General features: G+C 47.2%; 1 protein-coding gene across 3 annotated transcripts in view; it reads left to right on the top strand.

Annotated features, from left to right (window-relative positions):
• Window positions 1–13,129, top strand: part of bmpr1ba (bone morphogenetic protein receptor, type IBa) — a 405,420-nt gene that overhangs the window by 369,735 nt on the left and 22,556 nt on the right. For all 3 annotated transcript variants that reach the window (XM_055641394.1, XM_055641412.1, XM_055641403.1), the window contains 3 exons: window positions 8,157–8,253; window positions 9,752–9,890; window positions 11,581–11,773. In XM_055641394.1, coding sequence (XP_055497369.1) covers window positions 8,157–8,253; window positions 9,752–9,890; window positions 11,581–11,773 — 429 coding nt within the window. The remainder of the gene's footprint in view (window positions 1–8,156; window positions 8,254–9,751; window positions 9,891–11,580; window positions 11,774–13,129) is intronic.

The following is a 13,129-nucleotide window of genomic DNA, read 5'->3' as shown; positions in this document are numbered from 1 at the left end:
TGGAGCATTGTGATTCTTTGGAATTTTCCACCCCAGAGATAGATTTTTGGAATGTCAGCAAGTGAAAGGAGAGAGGAAAATTGGGATTGAGGCCAAGATTTGATCGACCTTAATTTTATTGAATGACATATTTGCCTCCAAGGTTATTATGGTCTACACCAGGGAAGGTTGAGGACAAATCATTGACACCAAACCACTTAGATAGACTAGTTTAGAGATACAAGGTCAAAACAGACCCTTCAGCCCACCGAGTCCGTGCCGACCAGCAATCACCTCTGCACCAAGACTATTCTACGCACTGGGGACTATTTACAGAAGCCAATTGACCTGCAAACACATGTGTCTTTGGAATGTAGAAGGGAACCGGAGCACCTAGAGAAAACCCACGCAGTCACGGGGAGAAAGTACAAACTCTGTACAGACAGCACACGTAGTCAGGATTGCACCTGGGTCTCCGGAGCTGTAAGGCAGATTTCCCCGTGCGTTTAGGGTATGCAATTTAGCATAAGTTTCCAACTCTCTGAGGTAGCAGGCAGTTAATTCATGTTGAGACATGAGAGAATGGGCCAGTCAGACTACCGATGTGTGTGATTTGATATAAAATGAAAGAATGGTACTGGAAAATGATCATGTGTAGAGCAATTGGCAACTGTGAATCTGAGACAATAAACTGCAGTTGCCATACAGTGGTGCAGCCACAGCCTCATGGTGTCAAAGGCCCAGGTTTGTTCGATTCTCACTATGGCTGCTGTCTGTGTGGAGTTTGCACATTTCCCTGTGACCACGTGGGTTTCCTCCCACATCCCAAGGACATGCAGGGTTTGTAGGTTAATTGGGTCTCTGTAAATTGCCTCCAGTGTGTAGGTGAGTGGTATAACACCAGGGGAGGTGATGGAAGTGTGTGTGGAATAAAAACTGGGATTGATGTAGGATTATTGTGTAGATGGCTGGTTGATGGTCAGCAGATGTATTTATCCCAAAGATGTATTGGCCTGTAAAATTGCCCCTAACATGAAGGGAGTGGATGAGAAAGTTGGATAACATGGAACTTGTGTGAACGGTTGATCAGCGAGGACTCTGTGGGACCTGTTTCCATGCTAAGCTTAAATAAAATGGGACAGAAGGAGTAACTTTGAAAATCACGTGAAGCCGTGAAGGTGCAGGAGTAGGCCATTCGAGCCTGCACCGACTGCCATTCAATATGATCATGGCTGATCATCCAACTCAGTATCCCGTACCTGCCTTCTCTCCATACCCTCTGATCCCCTTAGCCGCAAGGGCCACATCTAACTCCCTCTTAAATATAGCCAATGAACTGGCCTCGACTACCCTCTGCGGCAGAGAGTTCCAGAGATTCACCACTCTCTGTGTGAAAAAAGTTCTTCTCATCTCGGTTTTAAAGGATTTCCCCCTTATCCTTAAGCTGTGACCCCTTGTCCTGGACTTCCCCAACATCGGGAACAATCTTCCTGCATCTAGCCTGTCCAACCCCTTAAGAATTTTGTAAGTTTCTATAAGATCCCCTCTCAATCTCCTAAATTCTAGAGAGTATAAACCGAGTCTATCCAGTCTTTCTTCATAAGACAGTCCTGACATCCCAGGAATCAGTCTGGTGAACCTTCTCTGCACTCACTCTATGGCAATAATGTCCTTCCTCAGATTTGGAGGAATCTTGTCCAGCTGTTGATTTAGGTGTAACTGTGTGTTGGGAGCATGTGCAATGTGATGCCTGTATGCTTGCATCCAATGGAGAAGCACAGGAGAAGATTGCTGACTCTGCAATGTCTATGTCCAAGGAATATTCCCCATTGTTCTGGCTTTCCACCGTTTACTTTGACCATGCAAGCAGGTATTGACGTAAGCCCACTGGATAGTCGGATGTTGCAAAGATTTGTGGTCATTAATTCAACCATGTTTAGAATCCGTGAGCTTTCACTGTTGTCTAGGATCAAACATAAGGTCATGTCATAAGTGCTAGGAGCAGAATGAGGCCATTTGGCCCATCAATATCTTGGCTCGTCACAAAATGCTGGAGTAACTCAGCGGGTCAGGCCAGCGTCTCTTCTTCAGACTGTGAAATGATAGAGAAAGGTGCAAAGAACAAATGAATGAAAGGTATGCAAAAGGACAAATCAAAGCCAGCAACGATGATCAAGGAAAGGTGGAGTCCACAATGGTTCATTGTTGGCTGTGGAGAAAGTAATAGCGAGTGGATACAAACAGTGAAACTAAGCATACGACGACCCGCTGGGGTTGGGATGGAGAGAGAGGGGAAGCAAGGGTTACTTGAAGTACGAGAAATCAAACGTCATACAGTTGGGTTGTGAGCTGCCCAAGCGAAAAATAGTGTTCTTCGACACTTACCACATGGAGACTCCAAAACTCTCAGTCTTATTTGAAATTGTGTTAATTGAAGGATTGTGGTTGCAAAGTAGTAATTATTTGAAGTGGTTTTAATTGAAGGATTGTGTTGCAAAGTGGTAATGAAACTCTAGGAGACATGGACTTCTTCAGATCATGTGCTAATTATTCTATTGCATCCGCGTGCGCCCAGCTCATGTACACTGATGTTGACATATCATACACATGTACAACTGTACAACTCCTTCCTCTCCTGTTGTGGGGTAAACTGACTGCCCCCCCCCCCTCCCCGCCCCAATCTTTGCACATCCCCAATCCTTTCCACTCGTCACTTTAATTTCATGCTTCATGTATTTTGTGTTTTTTTTTACTGTTGGCAGACCAATTTCCCTCCTGCGATAAATAAAGTTCTATCGTATAGTGCATATCCCATGCATATATGTACATGCAAATACTCCAGGGCAGTGGTGGACTGGCCAGGGTGTCAGCTTGCCCGATGGCAAGTGGGCCCCTGATGAAGTGGGCCCCCTATATCAAGTGGGCCCCTGATGAAGTGGGCCCCCTTTGTCTCCTGGCAACCAATATTTTTAGACCCAGTCCGCTACTGCTCCAGGGAAAATGCCACTCGGCCCTTTGTGAGTGTGCTTCGGTTCAGGATTAGTGGGGTTCGGTTTATCAACATCACGTGTATCGAGGTACAGTGACAAGCTTTGTTCTGCATGCGGTCCAATCAGATCAGATAACATTGTGCATAAATATAATCGTCAAACTCAAGTACAATGGGTGGAGCAAAGAGGAAGGATACAGAATGCAGAATATAGTTCTCAGCATTGTAGCGCAACAGTTCCAGAGACAGTCTAATGTCTGCAATGGCAAGATGAAGTGTAGATGTAGTCAATGGCAGGGAGGCTAGTCTGTGTGATGGCCTGGGTCACCTCCATATCTCTCTGCAATTTCTTGCGATCTGGAGTGGAGATGATTTAGCTTAAAATCAGTTTATATGTACAACCCAAACATCTGGCCCTCTCTTCATGCCTTTATCCTGTATCTGTACACTGAGGATGGCTCGATTGTAATCGTCTTTCTGCTGACTGGTTAGCACGCAACAAAAGCTTTTCACTGCACCGTGTTACACGTGGCAATGAACTCAACTAAACTAAACTTTACCAACCATTGCCCAGCTGAAATGCAGGGAAGGAAAAAAATTACGATATACAATAGTAAAAAAATACTGTCGCAGAGAGGCCGGGGTCATCTAGGGTAAAGCTGAGATGCAATTCCTTGTCCAGCATTAAGCCAGTTGTAGCTCTCTATAATGTTAGTCACCCCATTACAGGAAGGATGGGGATGCTTTGGAGAGAGTGCAGAAGAGGTTCACCAGAATGCTGCCTGGATTAGAGGGTATTAGCTATACCTCATTATCACCTTCCCCACAGCCAACAATGGACCATTGTGGGCTCCACCTTTCCTTGATCATCGTTGCTTGCTTTGATTTGACCTTTTGCATATCTTTCATTCATTTTGTTCTATATGCCTTTTTACATCTCTCGTTTCCCACTCCCCTGACTCTCAGTCTGAAGAAGGGTCTCGACCCAAAATGTCACCTATTCCTTCTCTCCACAGATGCTGCCTGACCCGCTGAGTTACTCCAGCACTCTGTGTCTCTCTTAGCCATAAGAAGAGGTTGGGCAAACGTGGATTGTTCTCCCTGGAATTCCGGAGCTTGAAGGGAGACCTTATAGAAGTATATATAATTATGAGAAGCACAGGCAGAGTAGACATAAGCTTTTTCACCCAGGGTGGAAATGGCAAAGAGTAGAACATACAGTTTTAAGGTGAGAGAAGAAATGTGTGAAGGAGATGTGCGGGCAAGTGTTTTACATGGAGACTGGCGGGTGCCTGGAACACTCTGTCGGGGGTGGCCGTGGAGATAGATACGATAGCAGTGTATGAGAGGTTTTGTATAAGCACGTGGACAGGATATGGAGGGATATGGATCAAGTTCAGGGAGTGGAGATTAGTTTCATGGCACCATGTTCGGCAGCAACATTGTGTGCCGAAGGGCCTGTTCCCGTGCTGTACCGTTCTAGAGAGGTTTCAAAAGTTATTAGAATGTTTTTTCAAGCATGGAAACAGGCCTTTCAGTCCAACTCTTCCATGCTGACCAAGTGAGCTAGTCCCACTTGCCCACATTTGGCACATAATCCCTCTGAGCCTTTCCGATCCATGCACTTGTCCAAATGCACTTTTAAACATTATAATGTTTGATGTTGAACGTGGTGAGCAAAGATCAATTATTGCTCGAACAAAATTAATGAAGATGTAGTAGATAATCGAAGTGTCCATGAGAGTGAGATGAGACAAAATATCTCTTAGATCAGTATTATATCTCCAGGTTGACACTGTGGCACAGTGGGTAGAGCTGCTGCCTCATAGCACCAGGGACCCAGGTTGAATCCTGACCTCAGGTGCTGTTGGTGTACAGTTGTATTAGACTTTAGATACACAGCGTGGCCCTTCAGCTCACCGCATGGAGAGAAGGCAGGTACAGGATACTGAGTTGGATGATCAGCCATGATCATATTGAATGGCGGTGCAGGCTCAAAGGGCCGAATGGCCTACTCCTGCACCTAATTTCTATGTTTCTATGTTTCTATGACCAGCAACCACCTTGCACACTAACACCATACTAGGGACAATTTACAATTTTGTTTACCGAAGCCAATTAACTGACAAACCTCTATGTCTTTGCAGTGTGGGATGAAACCAGAGCACCCAGAGAAAACCCACGTGGTCACAGGGAGAACGTATAGACAGCACCTCTAGTCAGGATCGAACAAGGGTCTCTGGCTCTGCAAGGCAGCAATCTACCGATGCGCCACTGTGCCACCCCATTATTGCACCATTTTATAGTGCTAAATGGATACTCTCTGCAGACGGAAAGTTTAACACGTATTAGTGCAGGTAGAATTTAAAACACAGATCATAGAGCAGTACAGGACAGGAACAAGCCCACATAGTCTGTGCCAAACATTATGTCACATTCAACTAATCTCCTCTGCCTGTATTTGACCCATACCCCTCCATTCCCTGTATACCAATGCACCTGTCTGTCTGAAAGCCTCTTCAACGTCACTTTCTTATCTGCTGCTAGCACCGCCCTGGTAGCATGTTCCAGGCACCCACTCCCTCATATATTAAAAAATTGCTTCACACATCTCCTTTAAACTTTGCCCCTCACACCGTAAAGCTGTGCCCTCTAGCCTTTGACATTTCCAGCCCGGGAAAAAGATTCTGTCTGTCCACTGCACCTGTCCGGTTATATTTCCCATGACTTGCCGATAGTATATTTTGTGTCAGAAAAAGGAACAGCAGATGCTGTTTTATACCAAAGATAGACTCAAAGTGCTGGAATAACTCAGCGGGTCAGGCAACATCTCTGGAGAACATGGATAGTGACGTTTTGGGTCAGGACCCTTCTTCAGACTCACTTTGAGTCTTTTCATCCTTTGCTAAAAATATTCTCACAACGTTTTAAATCTCTCTCCTAGAACATGGAACGGTACAGACTTTGTCAGACTTCAGTATATTTTGAGTGTAGTCCTTTTCATTGTAAATCTGGGCAGCACGGTGGCGCAGCGGTAGAGTTGCTGCCTTACAGCACCAGAGACCCAGATTTGATCCCGACTACGGGTGCTGTCTGTACAGAGATTGTATGTTCTCCCTGTGACCGCATGGGTTTTGCTCACATTCCAAAGTCATGCAGGTTAATTTGGCATCTGTAAATTGCCTGCAGAGTGTAGGAGGGTGTTAGTGTACGGGGATCGCTGGTTGGCGCAGACAGAGGCCGAAGGGCCTGGTTCCGCACTGTATCTCTAAACTCAACTAAACTAACCTAAAAAGACTATAAAAATATCACAGCTCTGGCCACTGTCTTTAACACACAGAATATTGGTAAAATTGTAAATTGTCCCTTGTGTGTAGGATAGTGCTTGAGTACGGGGAGATCGCTGGTCAGTGCGGCAAAGGGCCTGTTTCCGCACTGTATCTCTAAAACTAAACAATGTCCAACATGTTTCAAATTGATAGTCCCCGACACGTTAAGCTGTTACAAACCACACATTTCAGAAGGAAATAAAATGCTGGGTATGAATGCTAAACTGTTGATAAATGGTGTAAGACATTGCAGTCACGCACTAGAGTGGGGAAGAGTTCCCTGGAGTCAGGTCTCAGTTTCAGCTAATGCTTCAGTGGAGCTGAGACCATTCACACCATTCGCTTTGTGCTACAGGACGGAGAGACCTTTTATTTTTCCTTTCTCTCCTCTCTTGTAAATGATTCGACATGAAGATTTCTCCTGTGAAACCTGAGCCCATTTATTAGGTCTTGATCCATCTCAGGCAAACACGGATTTGAGGAGATTACGAATTGTCCCGCTGTTGTCTTGCCCAGCAATGTACCGCATGTCACTTCCAGCAGAACTGTCTGGTGGTAAGACAATACTCCCCCAGGGTTGGCCCTTGTCTTTTCTTTTTCTGTGCTATCATGAATCAGAAATCTAATAGTGTGATATCGCTAAAGATCAATGGGTGTAGGATTCAATCCCTTTCACTTTATTCAGCATTTTTCCTTTGCCGCCAGAGTATGTTGTCCACATAGTTTAGTTTAGTTTAGAGATACAGCGCAGAAACAGGCCCTTCGGCCCACCGAGTCCGCGCCGACCAGCGATCCCTGCACACATACACTATCCTACACACACTAGGGGCAATTTACATTTATACCAAGCCAATGAACCCACAAACCTGTACGCCTTTGGAGTGTGGGAGGAAGCTGAGGATCTCGGAGAAAACCCACGCACGTCACGGGGAGAACATACAAACTCCGTAGTCAGGCACGAACCGGGGTCACTGGCGCTGTAAAGCAGTAGCTGCACTGCTGCGCCTGACCCACTGGGTTCTTCTCTCATTATCCAATACCCTCTTATTCTCCTCCCTCACCCGTTTCACTCCAGCCTCTGTCCACCCATCAGCCAATTAACCCCTTCCCCCCCCCCCCCCCCCCCCCCCCCCCCCCCCCCCCCCCCCCCCCCCGCCCCTGTATCCACCTATTAATGCCCGGCATTGTCCCGTCCCCACCTCTTTTGCAGCGTTCTCCCCCGCTACCACAATGTTGGAAGAAGGGTCCCGATCCAAAATGTCACCTGTCCATGCCCTTCAGAGATGCTTCCTGACCCGCTGAGTTACTCCAGTACTTTGTGTCTTTATTTTTATCATTCTAGTAAGCCTCGTCAGCACCCTCTCCAAAGATTCCACATCCTTTGTGTAACGAGGTGACCAGAACTGCACACAATGCTCCAAATGTGGCCCAACCAAAGTCCTATAAAGCTGCATCATGACTTCCCGACTCTTACGGCTCAATGCCTCAGCTCATGAAGGCAAGCATACCATCTGCCTTCTTCACCACTCTATCCACTTGTGTTGCCATTTTCAGGACTTGGATCCCAAAAGATCTCTCTGCACATCAATGCTGTTAAGGGAAAAACACAAGAGTTGGAGTAACTCAGCAGGTCAGGCAGCATCTGTGGAGAACATGAGAGGGAGAAGGTACACAAAAAGGCTGGAGAAACTCAGCGGGTGCAGCAGCATCTATGGAGCGAAGGAAATAGGCAAAGATTCGGGCCGAAACCCTTCTTCAGAGAGGGAGAAGTCTGCTTTGATGACTGATGGTCACAACTCGGTAGCTGGTTTATTTGTGTGGTTGGGGTAACCTCCTCCTGATTCTGTGCCTTCCTGCAGATTATGTGGACGGAAGTACTCATCACATGGCCCTGCTCATCTCTGTCACGGTCTGCTGTATCATCCTGGTCCTTCTCATCACCTTCTGCTACTTCAGGTGAGTGCCCGGCTGGTGACAGCCGCTGGCTGTCCATACAACATAGTTCAATGTGGTTTTGTTCTGTTCAGTTTAGTTTAGTTTATTGCCACGTGTACCGAGGTACAGTGAAAAGCCCTTGCCGCATGCTTTCCTGTCAGCAGAAAGACACACATGATTACAATCGGTCCATTTACAGTGTAGAGATACATCATAAGGGAATAGCGTTTATTGCAAGGTAAAGCCAGCAAAGTACCAATCAAAGTTAGTCCGAGGGTTATCAAAGATGTAGATAGTAGTTCAGCACTGCTTTCTGGTTGTGGTAGGATGATTCAATTGCCTGATAACAGCTGTGAAGAAACTGTCCCTGAATCTGGAGGTGTGCAATGTCACACTTCTGTACCTTTTGGCTGATGGGAGAAGGGAAGAGAAGGAGTAGCCAGGGTGCGACTCGTCCTTGATTATGCTGCTGGTCTTGCCAAGCTAGGTACGGTGAAAATAGTTATTTGCTGACAGCTCAGCAGGACTATCACCATGCATAAGCACAATCCCCTGGTTAGTCCAGAACAGCCCTCAGGTGTTGGTGCCATTTTACAGTCCCAGCTGCAGTTGACCACAGAGGCCCGTTGCAGCCGTTGCCTCCATTCCGTTCGTCCCCTGTCGTCCCTCTCATTGCCCGGCCATCTTTAGCCCTTGTCCCCCAGGAGATGCATCTCGCAGCCGACCTTGAAGGGACAGAATGTAAGACCCTCGGTTCATCTTCCAGCGTCTGCCACCTTCGATGTCTCCCTCCATCCTCCTCTCCGACTCCTGGTCTTCAGGGGCTGGGCACAGTGGGTTTCCCTGTCCTCTCCACTCTCCTCTCCTCTCTCCAGGCGGGTCCCTCATTGATTGGGGCTGCCGCTCGCCAGGACCTTCACAATTCCCGCCGAACTCCCCCTTTCCGATACGGAACAGTCTGCCCTCTGCAGAAGCCTCACTTTTGTTTCCCTCCACCCCCACCTCAACGAGTTCTGGAGATCAGTCTGAAGAGGGGTCTTGACCCGAAATGTCACCTATTCCTACTCTCCCAGAGATGCTGCCTGTCTCGCTGAGTTACTCCAGCTTTTTGTGTGTCATTCGCCAGGACCTTCTCGTGAAACATAGAAGGGTACACACAGCAACAGGCCCTTCGGCCCACAATATCTGTGCTGAACATGATGCCACGTTCCACTAAACATTATTGCCTTTATCCTGTATCTGTACACTGTGGACAACTTGATTGTAATCATGTATAGTCTTTCCGCTGACTGAATAGCACGCAACAAAAAAATACACGTGATAATAATAAACTAAACTAAACTGGCGGCACACTATGGGTGATGTCTGAACGGAGTTTGTACGTTCTCCCTGTGACCGCGTGGGTTTTCCCCGGGTGCTCAGGTTTCCTCCCACACTCCAAGTCCGAGTGGTATTGCTAAAAAAAATGTGCTGATGGACATGGACTCTTTGTTTTAATGCTGCTCTCTTCTGTGTGCAGGTATAAGAGGCAGGAGGAAAGGCCACGATACAACATGGGCATTGAGCAAGATGAGACTTTCATTCCTGCAGGTGAATCCCTCAAGGACCTCATTGAACAGTCACAGAGCTCGGGCAGTGGTTCCGGGCTCCCTCTGCTGGTAAGTGACTTGTACTGCGAGCACCCCATTGAAACCAAATAGTCCTGTGGGCAACTCATTGTGATCTTGCTCTTTTCTTGTCTGCACTTTCTCTGTAACTAGAGTCACAATCATACAGTGTGGAATAAGGCCCTTCGGCCCAACTTTCCCACACCGCCCAACATGTCCCATCTATACTAGTCCCGCCTGCCTGTATTTGGCCCATATCCATCAAAAGCTGTCCTATCCATGAACCTGTCTAAGTGTTTCTTAAACATTGCGATAGTCCCTGCCTCAACTACCTCCGGTAGCTCGTTCCAGGCACTCACCATCCTTTGTGTGAAAAAATTTACCCCTCAGGTTCCTATTAAATCTTTCCCCCCTCACCTTAAAACTATGTCCTCTGGTTCTCAATTCCCATACTCTGGGCAAGAGACTCTGTGCGTCTACCCGATCTATTCCTCTCATGATTTTGTATACCTCTGTAAGATCACCACAACATTCCTTCTGCAGATGCTGCCAGCCCAGTTGAGTTCGTCCAGTTTTTCTCCCCCAGATTCCATTATCTGCAGTTCTTTGCGACTGTTAGTGGTTAATAAATGAATAAAGGGGTATGGGGTTGGTGCGGGAAGGTGGAGCAGAGGTGAAAGATATGCCATGCTCCTACTGAATGGCAGAGCAGGCCAGAGGGGCCGAATGGCCTGCTTCTGTATCATATGTGCTTGGGAGCAGCAGCGTTGGAAGTAGGAGCAGAAGGGGACCACTTGCCTGCCTGCCTGCCTGCTCACCAGTGAGGATGATTGTAGCTCACCTGATCTCGTCCCCATCCTCAGTCCCACTGCCGTGGGTCCCAGCTGGCGACTCTGCTGATGAAACCAGTCGACATCAGAGTTCCATCTTTTGCTAACGTTTAGCAATGTCTCCTGTTCTTGTTTGTATTAAACATGCATATGTGTGTACACACAAATGCACACGCACACACACACTCACATGCACAAACATGCATAATAGCGATCAGAGGCAGTGCATGGAGAATTTTACGTGCATGCACACAAATAGAAACACATGCACCTCCGTACATGCAGACACACACACAGCGATCTACACAGATGCACACATGCGCAGGCAAATACACAAATGCATGCACATAAATGAACACATATGGTCGCAACGCACACTGACACATGTACATGCACATATAAACACATGCTTCCCCATCACACAGCCACAGACATCACACACACACACACACACACACACACACACAGATATGCGCACAGATACACAAATACAGAAACATACACACACACACACACACACACACACACACACAGATATGCGCACAGATACACAAATACAGACACATACACACACACACAAACATATACACATACACACACACACACACACACACACACACATATATATATATATACACACACATATACACACACACACACACAGATACGCACAGATACACACACAGAAACATACACACACACACACACACACACACACACACACATACACACACACACACACACACACACACACACACACACACACACACACACACACACACACACACACACACACACACACACACACACACATACACAAGCACACACACACACACAGGTGTGTGCATAAACATGCATGAATAGTATTTTTGGGTTGTGCTGAAGTTGCCGTTGACTTTCCCTCTCACCAGGTACAAAGAACAATTGCTAAGCAGATCCAGATGGTGAAGCAGATTGGGAAGGGCCGTTATGGTGAAGTGTGGATGGGGAGGTGGCGCGGAGAGAAGGTGGCTGTGAAAGTCTTCTTCACCATGGAGGAGGCCAGCTGGTTCAGGGAGACGGAGATCTATCAGACTGTGCTCATGAGGCACGACAACATCCTGGGTGAGTTTCAGTTTTTAGTTCAGAGGTACAGCGCGTAAACAGGCCTTTCGGCCCACTGAGTCCGTGCTGACCAGCGAGCCCAGTACACCAGCACCACCCTACACACTCGGGACAAATTACAGTTTTTACCAAAGCCAATTAAACCTGTACGTCTTTGGAATGTGGGAGGAATCCGGAGAAAACTCACGGTTAGATCTCGTACAAATACTGTACAGAAAGCACCTGTAGTCAGGATCGAACCCCGGTTTAGTTTAGATTAATTTGTTCAATGTCTGTGCCAAACCCCACAATGCCACATAAACTGATCACCTCTACCTGCATGTCATCCATATTCCTCCATTTTCTGCATATCCATGTGCCTACCTAAAAGCCTCTGAAACTCCACTATCATATCTGCCTCCACCACCACCCCTGGCAGTCTTTTCCAGGCAAATGAAATGCTAAATTCAACCATGAAAAACCATGAAGTGTGTTCAACTCAACCAAAAAATCCCTATCCATGGTCTCCAGAAATATTGTCTGACCCGCTGAATTACTCCAGCAGTTTGTGGCCTGTTACTGTGTTCTACTATTTAGTTTAGTTTAGAGCAAGTTTAGTTTAGAGATACAGCGTGGAAACAGGCCCTTCGGCCCACCGAGTCCATGCCGACCAACAATCACAACATACACTAGTTCTGCCTGCATACTAAGGACAATTTACAGAAGCCAATACACCTACTAACCTGCACGTCTTTTGGATGTGAGAGGAAACCGGAGCACACGTGGAACCCCATGCCGTCACAGGGATAGTGTGCAAACTCTGCAAACTCCACACAGACAGCACCTGTAGTCAGGATCGAACCCGGGTCTCCAGCACTGTGAGGCAGCAGCTCTACCGCTGCCCCTACTGCTATGCCCTTATCATCTCGAGTTCACCAAGGGTGCCTGTGACTGGTGAGCTATTTGAGTACAGTGACTGGCATTAACCCAACAATGGAGATGATTGTCCAGGTACATCTTGTTCACACACTCTACTCTCAGTCATCGGAGAAGTCAAGCATTATTACACTGTGAACGTTCCAGAGAATGGCAAGAGGTCCTTGTGTCTTCTTTTGATCTGCACTCATCAATAACCTGCTCACTGACGCCAAGGTTGTGTTACGCCGTGAGCATTTTCCTCCAGACCCCACCGCAATGCCTCACAGCGCCAGAGACCCGGGTTCGATCCTGACCTCGGGCGCTGACTCACTGTGTGGAGTTTGCACGTTCTCCCTGTGACCGCCTGGGCTCCCTCCGTGTGCTCCGGTTTCCTCCCACATCACAAATTTGTGCAGGTTTGCAGGTTAATTGGTCTCTGTGAAGTGTCCCTAGTTAATA

Source organism: Leucoraja erinacea, chromosome 1 (genome assembly GCF_028641065.1).
Source record: "Leucoraja erinacea ecotype New England chromosome 1, Leri_hhj_1, whole genome shotgun sequence".
Lineage (NCBI taxonomy): Eukaryota > Metazoa > Chordata > Chondrichthyes > Rajiformes > Rajidae > Leucoraja > Leucoraja erinaceus.
This window is presented reverse-complemented; position numbering and strand designations above follow the sequence as displayed.